The sequence below is a fragment of the Macadamia integrifolia genome, chromosome 4 (genome assembly GCF_013358625.1).
Source record: "Macadamia integrifolia cultivar HAES 741 chromosome 4, SCU_Mint_v3, whole genome shotgun sequence".
Lineage (NCBI taxonomy): Eukaryota > Viridiplantae > Streptophyta > Magnoliopsida > Proteales > Proteaceae > Macadamia > Macadamia integrifolia.
Window position 1 is genome coordinate 20,164 of NC_056560.1, and position 19,172 is coordinate 39,335.

General features: G+C 36.1%; 2 protein-coding genes across 2 annotated transcripts in view; both read right to left on the reverse strand.

Moving 5' to 3' along the window:
* Positions 1-9,538: 9,538 nt before the first annotated feature.
* Positions 9,539-15,894, reverse strand: LOC122077167 (probable protein ABIL5). Its single transcript, XM_042643009.1, has 8 exons — positions 15,700-15,894; positions 15,437-15,519; positions 11,652-11,799; positions 11,374-11,473; positions 11,238-11,274; positions 11,036-11,127; positions 10,816-10,895; positions 9,539-9,899 (listed from the first exon to the last, which is right to left on the reverse strand). Exons 1-8 carry the CDS (start codon positions 15,799-15,801, stop codon positions 9,804-9,806), a joined length of 738 nt encoding a protein of 245 aa, XP_042498943.1. The 5' UTR covers positions 15,802-15,894; the 3' UTR covers positions 9,539-9,803.
* A 1,544-nt stretch (positions 15,895-17,438) lies between these two features.
* LOC122076585 overlaps positions 17,439-19,172 on the reverse strand; it is a 5,431-nt gene continuing 3,697 nt past the window's right edge. Inside the window, exon 3 of the mRNA XM_042641972.1 lies at positions 17,439-18,197. Coding sequence (XP_042497906.1) covers positions 17,788-18,197 — 410 coding nt within the window. The 3' untranslated portion in view covers positions 17,439-17,787. The remainder of the gene's footprint in view (positions 18,198-19,172) is intronic.

Sequence of the window (19,172 nt, forward strand, 5' to 3'; positions counted from 1 at the left end):
AGAGAAGAAGAAGAAGGGCTAGTAGATGTTGAATGTTAGATATGTTGGAGACTGATAGTCTGATCTGTTCTGATGAGTGTGTTGGCATCGCATGCGACACAACCAACTTTTAAAGTTGTTAATGTTGCATGCCCAACCGTTTTCTTTCTGTTTTTAGTAATTTCAGCTTGGCTTGAGCCGATTTCCTGTCGGCTTGTGCTACTTAACTAACTTTTGTAACCTTCAACTACAAGTCCGGACCAGGGGATTTGGTTCAACCGGTATAGAGCGGATTTCGGTTTTTTTACCATTTTACCCCTAGTCTGTACCAAACCATTGATTCGGATCAATCAGGTATCGGTAATTTGGTATCAGCCCTTGTCGTATGATGCTGATTGAAGAACTTAAGCAACTGAAGGCGGTTGCATAAGGCTCAAGGCATTTTTAGGCGTTGAATTCGTGCCAAACGCCTTATGACGCCATAGAAGATCCAAGTCCATCCTATTAAGGGTTCTGAAAGTAGTGAGATTTTCTGGGAAGCTTCTTCCACTGGAGATCTGCTACTCACAAGTACCTGAGAGGTATACAGTTGTAGAGAAACATATGTCTCAGACTAAGGGTGACAATTTAACATCTTCATTTGTTTTCCTTATTACTGGAGAGAGTGGGGGGAAGAGATGGAAGATGGCTGCCGGATAATAACAAATATGGATGACCAGGTGGGCCCACTGAAACCAGCAACACCTTTGTATTCACACAGACCTACCCATAACCCATCACTCTTACTCTCTCTCTCTCCCATTGCCCATCATCTTCCACCTCTTCCGAAACCGACCTGCCTCAAAATCCTAAGGGTGTTAATCGGTTTGATTTTGGCATAGATAGTTCAGTTTGATTCGATATAAGATTTTTTAAGTAAAATCAAAATTGAATCATTTAATAAATGATTTCGTAATTTAAAATCGAAACTATTTATAAATGATTTTGGTCTAAGCGATTTTAAACTATTTTCTTATATTTTCTAATTTTTTATCCAATCAACTTTGTTACTTTTACAATTTTTACTGAAATGGATATAAATTGTAACATGGTATTGAATTGTTTATTGTTATATATATTTTTTAATAGTTGTTTCAGGTAAACTTAAATTTTTTTTATTGAAACATATGTAAATTTAATATTGAATAGTCCATGGGACTAATCAAGCCGAAGGCTTGGATACCCGTTGTTAGCACAAGAAAAAAAAAAAAAAAAAAAAATTCCCAGCAACGAATACTAACACTATTGTGATTCCAACTGCAATTCCGGCAAGTTCTCCAATTGCTCTGTTATCCGTGGCAATGCCGGAGATGACAAACATTAACAGGAAAGAGATGACAATCTCGATGACTAGAGATTGAAGATCAGAACCAGTAGGAATTGTACCAAAGAAAGGCTTTGGTTTGACATCAAAGACTAGGCTCAAGGTGCCACTGGCAAAGATTGATCCTAATATTTGAGCCAAGATATAAAGAGGAACCTGAGCCCAAGGGAAGTGGCGGAAGATGGCGAAAGTGATTGTCACCGTCGGATTGAAATGGGCACTGGAGATTACACAGATCCGCCCTACATCTTATTAACAACCATCGATCCACATCCGGCGAAGATAATAAAGTAAGTTCCGATCACCTCTGCAATAAATTTTTGGGTTAGAACAACGGAAATAGGAAGATGAACCCTAGGGTGCAGCGTCCAATATGAGTTTAAGTTTAAAACAAAATATTTTTTTATTAATCGGATCGGATCTGTATCGGATACACACGATGATACCGATACCGGTCTCAAGATCGGTCTCAGTCGATACCGATCCGGCCGATCCGATACCGATACTTGATTCCATGGTCAGAGCACTATAAAAGGAACCGGAAAAGATAGTATCAAAAGTTATCAACTTTAACTAGCTGAGCTAAGCCGAGCCGAGCCAAGTATATAACCTGCGAAAAAGAATTTAATAGTTTGAGACTTTGAGGTGGGCGTTCCCGCTCAAAATTTTCTGTTTGATAAATTTTTGGGATGTCCTCACTCACACCAATTAAAGGGTTAAGTAGTGAATGCAATTAATGAATTTGCCTCCAAAATTCTTCCAATTTATTTTTCTTGACTCATTACTAAAGTTCTTATAATACTATCTCTTAAGACATCTTTTGAAAAAGCAAAGCATGGACACAACCTCCCTTGTGAGCTAAGAAATTTGATCAATTTGGGGAGGGGGTGTTTCTCAACTATGAATTAGGTGGGTCCTTCATATGGCCATATGGATTCCAATCTGATGGTTTTAGAATACCCAATATCCAATATCAGAACCTCCTTACAAAAAGTAACATCTAAAGATGATGGAAATAATATTAGGATCCAAATTAAGAATCAAACCTTTTGTCCTTTTCTCCAACTTTTAGTATGATTATTTATATATATAATTAATGATTTCTTTATATATAACTTACTAAGATTGGATTTTTCTTAATTATAATAGTACTTAAGACTGATAAACCTGTTGAATTACAATTATTTTAGGCTCCACTATATGCTATAGTGGCCAGGGTTTCAAAATTTGGAATCGGGGATTGAATCAGTCTCTATTGATCTTGACCAGTCAAAATCGATCCCAAAAAATCTTAGAATCGATCTTCAAATTTGAAAAATCAATGATTCTTAGAATTTTATTTTTTATTTTACCATAAATCGATCATAATAGAGATTCCATTCCAATCCAAATCAACAGATTCCGATTATTAAAATTGTGATTGGGCCTTCTTCCCTCTAAATGAGTTAGTTGTGGAATGGTAGATATTGTGTGAAAATCACATGCATTGAAGAAGCTAGTAGGTTAGAAAATTTATTAACATTGTTGTATGTGCATTCCTTTTGGAACCTTCCCTTTTCTTCCAACTTTATCATTATATTTTTCTTGCCACCCATAAGGCCCTTATTTTATTTATCCATGAAGAAAGCATTAAAGAGAAAACGAGGAATCTAAAGTATAAAAGGGTATGAGAAAGTGATAAGTTACTTTTATTAGTCTACATTGGTTTCTTATGCGACAAGGTTTGTGAGAATACTATAATTATGGGCAGGAAAAAGCATAGTGAAATGGTAAAAATTAAGGAGAAAATGAGGTGCTGATGGAAGAGGGTATGCTCTATTAAACAAAATTGTTAACATCAAACACCTTTCAACTCCCACCTCAACCAATCCCCCTCCAAAAGAAAAAAATTAGAATCAAAATAAAAAGGAGGGAAGAAAGGCAGAAAATGTTTGAAGTGTATTATTGGGAAATCAAATATTGAAGCATAGATGAGTGTAGGGGGAAGGGTGTGAGTAGGAAGGAAATTTTTGAAAAAAAAAGTAAAAATAAAGAGCTAAAGGGTGTCAAGTTGGTATATCCTTAGCCAGTCGGTATATTATTTAAATTCATTTTATTATATATTTTATTGCTAATGAAAAAAGAATTCGTTTGGATCCTCCCACATGTTTAATCTTTTTTTGCACTTCATGTTTTCTGTCTTCTCGTCTTAGTTCTTTTTTTCTCTAGGTTGCTTTTCTATATATTTTTTATTTATTTATTAAAAATAATGTTCAATATTGGATTTCTTTTCTTTTATTGGAACTTTATGTGTTCTACCTATTGAGTGCCAACTTCTAGAATTTTATTTGAATTTTCGTAGGCAATGCTATTTTCTTTTGTAAAATTTTATTACAAATAATAATTACATGGAAGTTGTGAAGCATATCATTAGAAAAATGAACTTTAAGAACGAAGCTACGTTTCATAATTGTGATTTTTGATAGACTTCTATCACCTATCAAATTTTGTTATCCATCTCAATTAAATGGTCCCCTATATGTGAATTTTGTTCCTTGTTTTCCCAATAATTCCTATTGAATTTAATTTAACTTTTAATTTATTTTTTTTACCCTTATAATAATACATGAGAATGTCAAATTGTTCTGAAACTTTTACCATAAATAGCTAATAATGTGACAATAAATCCATCAAATTTGGACCCCAATAAAACACATGGATTGGGTTCCCAAGTATGGAACAAACTTTAAGAAAAAAACTGACTTTAACAAAAAAAATATACCTTGGTACAAAATGTGAAGGACAACATTATCCATGGACGGCCACCTTTTTGGGTCATTAGATGATCTTTTGGTCAAAAGAAACAATTAGATGGAATTCTCTTATTAATTAAACCATGTTTTTGAAAGCCACCACGTTAAAAGACTTTTCCACTTGGTTCAATGGTTTAATCAAAACTTAATTATACTGTAAAAGTGTTGAATAGCCAACCATTTTCTAATTGTCATACATATATTAAGAGAATTAGATTTGGTTTTACTTTTTCGAACTAACAAATAATGATGTGGATAAAATATCCATAAAATTTAAATTCTTACATAACAAATTAACCTATTGTATATATTTGGGCCACAAACGAAGAAGGATAAAGCCTGGGTGGAACCAATTTTCATTTTTTTTGTTTATTTATTATTTTTTTATTTTTTGTTTTTTGTTTTTTTTTTATGTTTTTGTTTTTACTTCTGTCAACATAGCACCTTCATAGAAAAAATTGACATCTATAAGGATTATGTTAAGGACATTATTGGATCACTAGCAGTTGGAGATACAATTATTATCCAAATGCACATGGTATTTAGGAAATGAGACCCCATTAATTAAGAGGATATTGAATTATTGATTATAGAAATTAAGCTGTAGAAGCTCAAATCAAAATTTTGTAGGGCTATGGTGGAAATTGAATACATGAAAATGATAGTAAAATTTACTCAAATAAAAACTACTTAAAATGATTAATAAATGGTTGTGTCCATTAAAAGATAATGGAGATAGAAAAACCTTGCTGAACCAATTATGCAAATTTAAACTTCTCCCACTCTCTTCAAATTTTATCCTCATTATTGCCTTGCTCTCTGTTATATTAAATTTGGGATTTTTTTTTTATTTACACCCCACCCCTTAAGGTATGTTATAATTTGCAAACTTAATTTTTACTCTTTCAATATAACACACATCTTCTCTTATTGAACCTAATAACTTAGGTCATTCCACACGTGTACTTGGAACATGTGCTAGACAATGACATTTCTGATATTTTAAAAATTATTTCGTCACCCTTGAAAAATCAAAAGAAGATTAAATGTTTTAAATATACCTATAGAAATTTCATTCAAATAGTCTATTCTATTCAAATTTATGATTTTGATGTCTGTTAATTCATTGTCAATCAATGATGATTACATTTGTTGATCGTTGTTTAACAAGCATGAGGGCATCATATACATCCTTAGGAAATATCTTCCAATTCCAACTAATATTCCAAAATCACCTGAGAAGGCAAGAAGTATTTACTATATGTAAGATTGTAGCGTCAAATATATGCCTTGGTTTCCACTTTCGATCATGTTCCTTCTAATACTATGGTTAATAGGTTTATTGGTGAGTGTCGTTTGAAATTAACAAATCTATTAGATGAAGGCATTTCATATTACACTAAAAAATGTGTAATGGCTACTAAAACTGGTCTTTTATCCAAGGAGAAGGCTTTACATGAAGAAGATTTTATTTGATATATGGATAGCAGAAGAACCCAAACTTGATATTGTTACCAAAAAAAAAAAAAAAAGGATGCAGAATCAAGCCAATATGATATGAAACAACCCCTTCTTGCACAAATAAAAGGGAAATGACATGTGATAATTGCAAGGGAAAAGCTTCCCCACAATACTAGTATGTCATCGCCCTTTTGCATGCATGTTTTCAAAATATGCTATATGATCTCCCAAGGTCAAAACAATACTTGGTTGATTCTGTATTGGCGTAACAGTCCATAGTAAAGATAGATTTGTTCAAAAATTAAAAAATTTTAATAGAAATGAGAGAAGAATGGTCTGATATGGTATGATACATCCAATACCTATTGGGATCACTAATTATCAGTATCATCTAAAACTGATACAAATCTCGATCCTGATAATGATATTTAAAACCATGCTCACATGAGTTTTTAAATTTTTTTTTCTCTCATTTCCTGAGTTTGTGGAAATATGTGGATGATACGTTAGCATTGATGTCGCATGAGAGATTCCCTCACACTGGCATCGTGGGTTCCTCTTTTTAAAGGAATCTTTTTTTCCCCTCCTTTTCTTTTTCTTTATCATTATAAAAATAGAGAAAGCAACTGTACATTTACCTTCTACAGTCTTTCTTGTTCCTTAAATAGATATCACAAGAACTTTTATTGTTCATTCTCATCTTTGCTTAACCATCCTAAACCAAAAAAAAAAACATTTCAATGAAGCAGTCACACAAAAAGATGAGTGTATATTTTGTATTGCAGTAATCTGCATAGATAAAGGTAGATAAATTACTAATTAAATTAGTGAATACAAATAAGCAAGCTATTGTTATAGAAGTGAATGAATCATTACTCATCTATATTCACAAGTCATACCATCAAGTCCAAGTCAAGCATGGATACCACAATTATCTATTTAAATTAAGGAGAGGGATCGCCATGCCGCCAATGCACCCTGAATTTCCAAAGCACACCAATAAGAGGCGGTGATGGCGATTCAGTCAGTAGGGGCAGGAGGGATGGAGGAGAGAAAAAAAATTTAAATAAATTAAAAATAAAAATAAAAAGCCTTGTGAAAGGTACCGGTGTGCGGGAATAACGTGTGTACAACATTTTCCCTTAAATTAATTACAAGTGAAGCTTGTGAGGATCACTTTGTTATAGGGTTCATATCTAACTTTGGGAGATTGGTAGTTGTTGAAGAGTAGATAAGGTGGATGATTAAGGAAACTAGGGTACCAAGTACCACAAACAATGTCCACAGGTATTGAACTGGATAACATGTACACAGCAAATGCTAATGAAAATGCTGAGTAGGTTTCACATGCCATGATGAGTGTCTGTACACTTTGTGGCACTCATTCATGAATGCTCTATTGCCCTATTTTGAGGTCATGAAATTTGTTTTTTTTTTTTTTAAAGAAAAATGTAGATTGTCTATCTTGTTTTGTCCCTTCTTAGTTATTAGTGTAATTAAGAATTCAGAACATCTCTATCTCCTTTTTTTGTGTGGAATTAGTTAAGACACCCAAGTCCACACAGTTAGTTCATCATCCCACTTTTGGTTATGGTGCTATCAATGGAGATCAAACTTGTGGTATCCACACATCTGATACTTGATAGATTGATTCCCAACCACAAGGCTTAATACCCTTTTCACAAATTTATAGTGATTAGGGTTCAAACTAACTGGATTTTTTGTGTTTTCAGGGCTGAACTAAGTTTTTGACTGAATTTGGGCCAAAAAATTTCTTTTAAAAAAAGATGAAATCCAAAACCTGGTCTACCTATCCTATCAAGCCATCAAGGGCTGTTGTTTGGAGAATATGTGAGCAACTTATGTTCTTGGGCTCTGTTAGTATGGCAATTCAATGGGATTCTTGAAATAGTATGGGTTGGTTGTATTCACTTCTTAGTTTGCCATATTGAGGAAGCACAAACAAACATGACTACCACTCTACACCCCATTCTCCCATCTACCATTCTTTATCTTATTAATTTTTTTTGCTACAAGGTTCCCTTTATTTCCACTTCAGACATTAGGGGAAACATCTATGGTTCTTTATAATGCATATTATTTTATATTAAAAAGTGGGGATATCCTCAACCATACATGGTTACACTAAGTTGTCACCATCTAATGTGGACCATATAAAATAAAGGTTAATGAAGAAATTTATTCTTCACCGTGGAGAAAGGTTCTCTTAAAATGATAGTCATAATTAGTCCTCGATAGCATGAAATCAGAAATGACCTTACATCGCCAAGAGTCCCATCCAATGGCAATAAAGGTGGTGGATGAAGAGATTCTTGGGTCACCATGGATTAAGGAAAACTCAATGTAAGGTTAATTATCAACATTGACATCATTGTTTTCCTGCACTATTATATTTGTCTTTCACGAGACAAAGAAAACCTCCCCTATTGTTTTACGGAGGGAAAATTTGGTATGGTGACAAACTCAGTATAATCATCTGTTGTTACAAAGCAAAACCCAAAAACGTATGATGTAGACAATGCACCTATCTATTGATCTTTATTTTGGGATATTCTCATGTAACCAAGCAAGGTTACACCAAGACTGTAACCATTTGATGTGGGCATTGTATGGCATGGTAACATTTTGTTATGGTGGGTCACACCATTTTTCTGCCCCCATTCAGTGAAGATCTTCCCTTACATGTACGAAGGAGAGCAATTTGGTATAATTACAGTCTCAATATAACCAACCGTGGTTATACAAAGAAAAACCAACAGCCGCTTAGACCCCTCCTCCCTCTGGCTTTTACAAAATAAATTGTGATGCATCCTACAATCAAGTCAATAACCGTGGAGGTTTGGGGTTTATGTTGCGGGATAGCTTGGGCCGGACAAAGATTGCAGTTTCAGACCCCTGTAATGTGGTTTCAGTGTTGATTGGTGAGGCGTTGGCAATATGAGAAGGCTTGTTGGCGGCTTTAGCAGATGGTGTCTCTCATCTTGTGGTAGAAAGTGACAACATCGAGGTAATTTCATGCCTACAAGATTTTCAAAATTGTCGGTGTTAACGGTTTGGCCAGTCATAGATGATATTAAGCATATTGTCTCTTATTTTGATGTTTGTTAATTTTCATGTATTCTAACGGCTGCAAATGATACAGCAGATTCCCTGGTTAGGAGGGCCCAGTCCATTGTGGATAGGGCTGTTTATCCCAATTCCGAACCTTGTTTCTCTGTACCAATGATATAGGTCTCAAGTGTGTATTCCGTTTTTCCTTAATAGATCGTCTTTCTAACACCCCCACCCCCCCCCCCCCAAAAAAAAAAAAAAAAAGGTTACACAAAGAAAAACCCTTTAATTTTTATTTCCAGTAATCAAGCAAATGATTAATTATGAGCCATTGTTTGAAAAATCATAATGATAAAATATACATAAATTTGAGGAGAGAGAAAGATACATAATTTAATCATTACCTCCACCATGAATTTTGTCTTATTATGTTTTTATTTTCTTAGCTTCCAAACATAACCTAAATTACAAGATTTTGTCACACTCAAACCATGAATTTTTTTATAATTGAATTCAAATGCTTCAAAGCAACAAATAAACTGTCAAAATTTAACTATAAGGCTGTACCTGAAAATTTTAAGAGTTCAAATTCCAGATAATTTGGATAATTAGTTTTTTATTTTTGGTAAAGATTTGGATAATTAGTTGATAACAAGATAGTATAGATGTGAATCAGTTAATTGGAAGATCAGTTTCTCACATTGATGAGGTAATTGCAACAGTCCCTTAAGAATTTAGACTCCCACCTACTTGGAGATTTTAAACCCTGTTTTAAAGAATTGGGATTGATGAGTACACTTGGCCCCAGAACCTGTAGTAGCAAGAGCCTCATGCATTAGATTGCTCGAATTGGGATGAGAAGAAAAGCATATAATTCCATGTTGTATACCAGGCCCATCCATTAGAAACTCTAAAATGAATAACATTACAAAGAAAGTATATGTTGGGCTATGAACTATGCATACAGCAAAGCCAGTGTTAACTTCATAAACTCCATTTTCATGATAAAGAAGCACTGAATCAACACTATTACCCGTTTTGTTAAGGATGTACATAACACATATGAGTTAATCTATTTCTCTTGGAGTTGTCAAAGAAATAGACAGGCAAAGGATAACACACTACTGAAATGTGCTTTAAATGGCTTGTTTACTTCGCCGAAGGAGAACTAAGAAGTCATTCCCATAGACTGATCTTTTAGCCCTCTCTTTGTGTGGAAGCTTTTTCATGACCTGCAACAAATTCACCATCTTGAAGATATTCCATTTTGTTTCGTATAACTTAAAGACAGAAAAGATCAATGTGATATACCAATATACTTGCCGATCAGTCATTGAAAAGGTCGAAGGGCTTACTCAGACACAAGAGCCACTCTCACGAGCTCCTAGCATATCCTATGCTAGGAGCTCGTGAGAGTGGGGGGCATATGATATACCATATATCCATTGACCGGTTAATGGTCGAGAGGTCCTACCCCCAACCTCATTAGTACGAGCATGGGAAGACCTCTTCGACCAACGAGAGGGACCCTGACCTCACGAGTCACAACCTACTCACACATGGAGTCTCCACATTGATAACCAACTTAAACATGACTAAGGTAACTAACCAGGGTTAGGCGGTTAGGCGGTTATCTGACTCCTAGACCCACCGCGATTAAATTAGCCGTTGTAGAAGCTCACCATGGTCAGGTTAGCTGTTATGACGACCAACCCAGGTTAAGTTAACCGTTTTAGGCCCGACCAGCTCAGCCACGACGAAGGACGATCCCTCCAATGAGAAGAGGACCCATGTTGGCATGCCAAAGACCCTCAACCAATGAGAAGGACTCGAGCTGCCTATATAATGAGCACTCAGCAAGAATTACAAGTAAGACTCTCAATCAACTGAACACCCTACGGAAGAATTAAGATGTTTAGACCTAACTTTACCATCGGAGCCTGGTCCTGGATCTCCCTCCGGGCCAGCCACTAACCTGTGTTGTGCAGGTCTGCGTCACCCGGAATCGTGCAACAACACAATGGATAATTTTTATACTCATCAGGCTTTGTGGTTAACTTTATGGATCTCTTAATGAATTTAGTCCCTACACTAAAGAGGAAATAGTTAACTCTTCACAGTAAGGCCTTAAGATGCTAGCCAACAAACCTGGAAATGAAAAGGAGTATGAGGTTTTGAAGACATGGGAGAGACATTCTGAACAGGCAATAATGTAGAGAAGTCAAATCCTGAAATAAAACAGAGGAGAAGATCAAAAACACTAAAGAAGCAAATTCAGTAGTCTCTAACCTTCAAGCCCCAGTAAGAAATATTCAGTAATACTTCATATAATCGAAATGAAATGTTCTACCTTAAATTGGATCATTACCTGATGGTGAAACTGTAGTTGAAGGTAGATGATGTGCTTTTGTGTATAATAAAAGCGACAAATCGTCCTCATTACCATGATTATACATAGTCCTGGAAACATTTAGATCACAGTGTCAAGGAAAGGTTGAATAGATGTAATAATCAGAATGATTTGCCAATGACTAATCAATATCAATAGATAGAGAAAAGGAAAATGGTACCTCGATTTATCGTTCGATTTCTCAAGATTTGGTGAAGCTGATTAAGAGACAGAGTGAATGAAGAAAAGTAAAATGAGTAGTAATGTTCAACTAAACTAAGATTTGTTGAGAGAGAGAGAGAGAGAGAGTGTGTTACAAGGTGCAATATAATGTGAATGATGCCTTGGAAATTCTGGTCTGAAGCATACTTTGGTAAGAGCCACCTTGTGAGCATATTTTTCACAAGCAAGAAGCCTCTAATAAACACATCCATTCAAGTTCAGTGACAAGTAAAAGTCATCAACAGCTGTTGTTTGATACATAATAGTAATGGAGCTTCAGAGGTAATGAGCCTTTTTTTTTTTTTTTTTTAGGTTTTTTGTAAATAGTAGTGATTGAATGATAATTATATATAAGTAGATAACACAAACCCACCTGTTTTAAACGATGAATCCGAAGTTCTACCTCTGAAACCACATTATTCTTTGAGAGCCTAAATTCAAGATTGGTGGAGACAGTTCCCAGGTGATCAACAACAGTAACTACAGACCTGCAAATATACTCCTTTGTATTCTCCATCACCCTGTACAAAAACCAATCCACATTCTCATTTTAGGGAAGATGAAATTTCACTACAAATTGTTAGCATGGTCATATGATTTTTTTTTTTTTTGACAGGTATCCAGGCCTGACTAGTCCCCGGGTCTATACTGACCCCATAACCCCATGGACCAGATCATACTGGGGTAGAATGAGAACAATTCAACTTTCTCCAAAAACAGTGAAGAACACTAAACATTCCCATGTGAGGGCTTTACACAAAACCACACATTTCCTAAGGCGAAGATCCCTTGCCAACTCGGCAACCCCCCTTGGTAGGGGTGTCAATCGGTCGGTTCAGTTTGGTTTCGGTCTAGTTGAATCGGTTTCAATCTACGAATGAGCGATATCAAAACCAATCCGTTAAGGAACTTCGATTTTTGGTCTGTTTCGGTTTCGATTTCGGTCAGATTTGGATTCTATTTATTTCGATTTTTCAATATCATGTTGATACCGATTTAGATCGGTTTATTATTGGGTTCGAACCATAATGAAATCTTACATTCGTAACTTATAATGACAAGTTTTGACGGAAAAAAAAAAACTTTAAATTTATGATTAAATCATGGTTTATCATTGTAAGGAAACGTAACTAATATTGAAACCAATGGATAACAAATTAATAATAAGATAACTAATATTGAAATCACAAAATGAACCTATTATCCAATCATTCATTTAACTATCCAACTAGTTTTGTACAGTGAACAAGGAAATCAATGGAAGCATTATTACAATTTACAAATCAATTTCTCTATTCATAACCTAATATTCAATGATTTGTAACAATTCCCCTTACAATAAAAAATTTTCTCACTAATATTGTAAAAAAAAAAGATAATCAATTCACCAATTTATAATCTAATAATCATTTATTTTTTTATCGGTTTCATTCGGTTTGGTTATTGGTCAGTTTGGTTTGGACCAGTTTTCAGCCGATCCCAACATACCTCAGTCCAAAACCAATCTGATAAGGATCGGTTTGATTCGGTTTGAGTTTTATAGGTCAGTTTCGATTGATTTTATCGGTTCAGGCTAGGTTTTGATACCCCTACCACTTGGGGTTATATGACTTCTTGAAGTCACTATTGAAGCTTTTCATGAAGAAAAATACAGTAGCCGGCTGATAGAGTAGGCATAGGTGTGTCAAATGGTCGGTTCGGTCCCATTTTAATTGTTTTTTTCATTTTTGCATATATTGGATCAGACCAAAACTGGACCGATAAAGAGTTTGGTCTACAAAAGCAAAATTGAAACTGATAGTAATGGTTCAGCCGGTTACTGGTCAATTGTCATTCCGGTTTCAGTATTTTCTTATATAAAAGACAAGTTGTACAAATATTTTGAGTTTTTTCGGTTTTTATTGGTTTCCCCGTTTATCAGTCCCAACGGTTGGTTTCCTTCAAATTTATTGGTTCGTCCAGTTGGTTTCAGTCTTTTTAAACAGTTTTTAAAATTCAAAGCTCGTACTGAACCGATCAGGATTTTGGTTTGATCAGTTTCGCATTGGTTCAGTCAGTCTGGTCTCATTTTATACACACAAATTGGTCATAGGATAGGGTTGAGAGAGAATCGAAGCAGTAAAAAATGGGTATTTTATATTCCATATACGGCTCACTATATCAATCCAAACCAAGCCCAAGCCCAATAACTCCTGGTTACGGGGCAAAATATAGCCCATATAACGATTCCTGTTCATGGGTCTTGAAACGATCGATGCTGGAAACTCAAGGGATGGAGAATGGCCACAATAGAGATGCTTTACAATCTAGTGCAGAAATAAAAAGCTTTTAGTCTTGTCTATGTCCAGACACATAGGGAAGTGGTTGTGACTGGGCACACACAACACTGTCGGGTAGCTTTTTTTCCCTTTTTTTTTTTTTTTTTTTTTTTTTTTTGGGGGGGTGGGGTGGTGGGGTGTTGTGGAGCCGAAATAACCATCGTGCCCTTCATAAAAGGCGGAATCACACCCTTATTGATTGCTTCTATTAGTGCTCCCATTGGCTCATGTGGAGGTGCAGGTGCAGGTGCACAGGGGCTATATTGCCTTTTATAGATCCCTCTCCCTTTTTTACAAGAAAAAGATGCCATGCCCCAACACATGGGGAAATGGAGCCTTGTCATGGGCGTCTTTTCATAACCTAATTCCACTTCGCCATGGGTATAGGCATAGGCTTTTTTTTTTTTTTTTTTTTTTTCAATTTCTTTTTTGGTAAAAGGCATAGGCAATACAGGGTTGTCAATCAATCGGGCTAGGCCGGTCTCGATTGGGCTTGTACCCTTGGACCATGACCTACCTATTTAAGGAATGAGTCAGTCTCTGTTGGGCTTGGTCAGGTTCCGGGCTTTAACCGGTGTTCTCCTAATCAGGCTATAATTAGACCTCAAACGGGGTAATGTGCCAATAAAACCTTATACTGTCTTTAATTGTCTTAGATTTAAGATAGTTTAATACATTTTATTAAGTCATCAAAAATTTAAAAAAGATATATTACACTTAATTGCATTCAATAATTGATAAAAATACCAATATATCCTATTCTATATATATAAAAAAAAAAATAATCAAAATATACATATAAACGTTCAAGCTAAACATGTTGGGCCGAGTTGGGCTTGTAAACGGGCCCATCTGGTCGGTCATCTGTCGGGCTTACCCCTTGCATCATGTACTACCTATTTATAAATGGGCTGGGCCTGAGCCAGACACGTTTAATAATTGGTGCAAATCAGGACAGGGCAGTCGAATCAGTGTAGGCTTTGAATTAGGGGTGTCAATTCTGAGCCCGCATTGGTAGGCCCGACCAAGTCCGGCATGTTTATGGCCCAACTTGGACCGACCCGATTAATAAACGTGTAGGGCTTTATAAACGGGTGTTCATGGTGCAGGTACCTAGCCCGTTGGGTGCCCGACCAAACCGACCGGTTATACATCCAACTTGAGCTGACTCATTATAGCTCGACTGAGTCCGACCCCCTTTATTAAAGAACAATCATAATCTCATATCATTTCTTTTCTTTATTAAAGATTTACGTCACCTTCTACTATGATGATTTTTTTGTATAGAAGTATAGTGAATTAATTTTCAAATGAAACATTTATATGCCTACCCACTTAAGAAAAGAATTTTAAGGTAGACACTTATAGAGCTTGTTTAGACTTAAATAGGTCTGTAACCTGGTTAAGACCCATTTAATGTAGCCTGATTAAAGCCCGACATAGACCAGCACGATTATAAATCATACCAAGTCCCCAAAAGCTAGAGTCATTTACTTAAACAGATATTCACGATGCAAGATTTTCAAATGGTCAAGCCCAACTATGCCCAACTATGCCAGACCGATTGACACTCCTATAATCCGGATTGACACTACCTGGGCAATACTATCAAGCAGCTTTCATTTTTCCCTTTATTTTTTATACGAGAAAAGACAAATATCTAACAAACAGATGGAGATAATTGAAGGACATTGGGAAAGGGAATGGTCATAAAGCAATGGGTGAATATCTCTCACCCTCTTTCTCTCTCCTTTCTAAAGATAAAAGAAGTGTAGGAGATGAGTGTTAACTGAAATTTATGTAATATTAGTTCTCAGAATAAGGAGTGAGTGATACATACAATTTCTTCTCGTTAGCTTTCAAGAAAGTTCTTTCGCAGTAATCGGCAGCGAAATGCAGCTGAGAGCGCAAATCCTTCAGCTCCTGCATCCATGTCACTCCCATCACATACCTCAAAACCAATTAAAAACCAAACCTCAATATCTCCAAAACCACTACTACTGGTCTACTAGCTAGATACTAATTAAAGAAAAACAATAAAATCCGTATGAGAGAGAGAGAGAGAGAGAGAGAGAGAGAGAGAGAGAAGAGGTGGATTCACACTTGCAGTGATTTCTGGAAGCGAGTAAGGTCATTGGACTGATCAGCTTCTTCAGGGCTTCCATTGATATCATGCTGCATCTGCGTGTCCATTATAGTTTCCATTTCATTCAGAGACTCCCTAATGCTAGCTACCTCCTTCCCTTTTCTTTCTTTCTTTCTTTCTTTACAAAATTATGGAGAGAATAAATAGATGGGATGGGCAAGAGACAAATGAAACAAACCAGAGATAATGATCTCTCTCTCTCTCTCTCTCTCTCTATTAGTCTCGTGATCGTGAACACATGACAAAACGCAACAGAGATGACAAAGATGTTTTTCCACCCGTGATCTTCTGTCTTTCACGTTCGAACCTTTGTCTATGGCCTATGGGTCCCAACTTTTGTTTTTTGGGAAAGAGGAAGAACTTTATCTATGGCCTATGGGTCCCAACTTTTTTCTTTTGGCAAGAGGAAGAACTTTATTCATGATCAACGTGACACTTGGCGGCCGAGAAGAACACATCTCCTGAATCCATAGATTGGAATTGGGTTAAATAGTTGTACACATTATGAGAATAGATCATGCTATTAAACAGTCGTTTAGTGGTGTAAATGGCAATATTACAGTCCGAGTGCGGTTGCTTTTGATCCGATATTGATACCTCTTCAATCCAGTAACAGTTTAACTCATCTGCTCGTACGAGCAAATAATCTACTCTCTTGACATGACGGATTCTCATTGATATTGGCAGAAACCAAGACCTTGATTTGAAAACTTTTTTGGACCAATGCATTGGGTCGATTGGTGCTTCTTGTTCATATGGTCTTTGAAATTTATGATACAGGGGGGGAGAGGAGGGGAAGGGAGGGGAGGAGAGACGGAAGTTTACCCATTTAGTAGCATCAGGAAGTTGGTTATTCCTGATGCTAAATTTTTTTTAAATTTGACATGCAATTAATTCATATATTTGTGTTAAAAATTTTTAAAATTTGACATGCAATTAATTCATATATTTGTATTAACACCCTCCCAACCCTAACATTGCTATGATTCGAGGCTGATATACAATGAGGAAAAGCCAGATTGTGGGTTATATATGGAGATAGGCCTTGAATTTTGACAAGTAGACCATCAAAGATTGCTTTATTTAATGGTTGGATAGGCCTAATCAGCCCTCCATGGTAGAACAATGGTAGCTGTCAAGAAATATTTCTCTAGATGACTAACTATACACTTAGTTGTGCCACGTGGAAATGTGACATCGTAACATGGCATTGTAATTTTAATTATTGAATATCTAAGAAATAATCTGAATTAGCCACATGTTAAATTTCAAACTCATAATCAATCACTGGATCCTCTCCCATGTTTTGACGTACATCTCTCTAATCCAATAATTGGCATGCAACCTTTTGATAGTTTTGGTTTTCTTCAACTATTCATTTTGCCACTTGGCCAACTCCATTTGCAAACTTGACATGTGAGCCTATGATCTTTGGCTTCCTAGCCTGTTCCTTTCTAACGTTGGTGTGTCTATGTCTCACGCCTATTGGCTTCTGATGGGTAGGGCTTTTGCATTTGTTTAGCCAGTTTGGGCTTTGTCTGTTGTATTTGTTTTTAGTTTGTTTTAATATATTTTCCATTCACACACAAAAAAATAATAAAGAGAGAGAGAGAAGGGTAAGGAAATATATCACACACAGTAAGCCGGCCCTCCAGAAAATTCAGAAGCAGAGTGAGAGCACTGACAAAAAGGAAGATGGGCACTCAAGACTCCGAAGCATATTTCACAACTAGCAATAGAGTCAGTACATAAACCTTCGTATAAGTTGTAAACATACATCTGGACCTAAAAGAATCCTTGTAACACAACTACAATCTTCTATGGAAAATTTTTCATTAGCCTATGGGGAACCATCACCCAAAAGATATCCTGTAACACTTTTCATTCAGTGGATACCAATCCGAGTTCTGGTTAACTGTTTCTATTTGGGGTTTCTATATCAACCATCCTGAATTTCTAATCATTCAATTCCAGTCCTTTTTTAGGCCGATCCAACTATACTTGCTGGAACCACATTGTTAGTTGGAAAATAGAAATAAGAAACTTCAACTCTTTGCCTGCATTAAGTATGGCACGGGTGCCTCCTGGTAGTCATCAGGGCCATCCTCCTCATCAGATGATAGTAGGGATGATCCCATCCATGCCTTGAACCCTTCATTCACTCGCCTCTCCACATCTGGTGCCACATCCAGACGAGGTGCCTCTAACATCTCCAGCCCAAGATTTCTACCAGAAAAATTGCCTCCATCAAGAATTACAGCTGCCTTCCTTCTCAGGAAAAATGCAGTACCCCCATACAGAACAACTAGTCCCCATGATGCAATCTCATAGCACCAAAACAGGGGCAAGGAGCAGCTACTTCCCAGTGTGAGAAGGCTTGAACCCAGAAACAGTGCAAGAAGACCAAATACAGTGGCAAAGACAACATTGAGAACAGATAAACAGCGGACACCACCTGCATCACATTCTACAACTTGAAAGGCTAGTCGATAGTACAGAGAGAAGTGGACTATCAGCTAAAACATTTACTGTAGTGTAAGATACATAACAACAGGGGTAGGGTTAGCTGCATAATATTTAACAAATAAAGAGCACAGGAAGACAAAGAAGAGATAGAGGAAGGATATTCTGTTCAAAAAAACAAAAAGGAATGAATAGGTTCTACCAAGGTTTTACGTATCCTACCGTATCCTCTGATACTAACCAATATGTATCCTATCTTTAAGGTACCGATACAATACAATAACGATACAATATCTAAAAAATATTGGTATTAGTACATGTAAGAAACCTCATTAATGAATTTGAATGCACTCGTACTTTGCTATCAAATTTATACAAAATATATTTTACTATTTACATAGTACTTATTTATAGTGTTTTATGCTTCAAAACTGTATTTGCATATACCCTAAGCATTTCATATGTTTCTTGACTATTTCCATACATATCTTTAGAGTATGTTGCATCTTTCTGATACGATATTATAAATCCCCTAAAATCACCCTTCTGATATGATACCTGATACTGATACTTTAAACCTTGGGCTCTACCACTCAACAACTCATAAATAGACCTGAAAATACACTGTCAATGTGAAAGTAACATAAGAATTAACTTAAATTTGTATCCGAACAAAAATATTGAGCAAATACTACGCAAAAAAGGTACCTCATGAGACCTTAGACTAGGAGATTTTGAACATCTCCAAGAATAGGAGTCCAAAGTCCAAACCCTTCTTTAGATCCAACACGGTTTTCCTTGCCCTGCAGAAGGCACATGCTATGGACCCAGGGAAGCCCACATAGAACCTGACCCTGCTTTTTTTGCATGATGATGTATTCTGTTTGAACTTTTCCATATGTTCTTATCCCACATCAATAATTAAGGAACTTTTTTTGTGTCATGGGGGGGATGGTTGGGGGGGGGG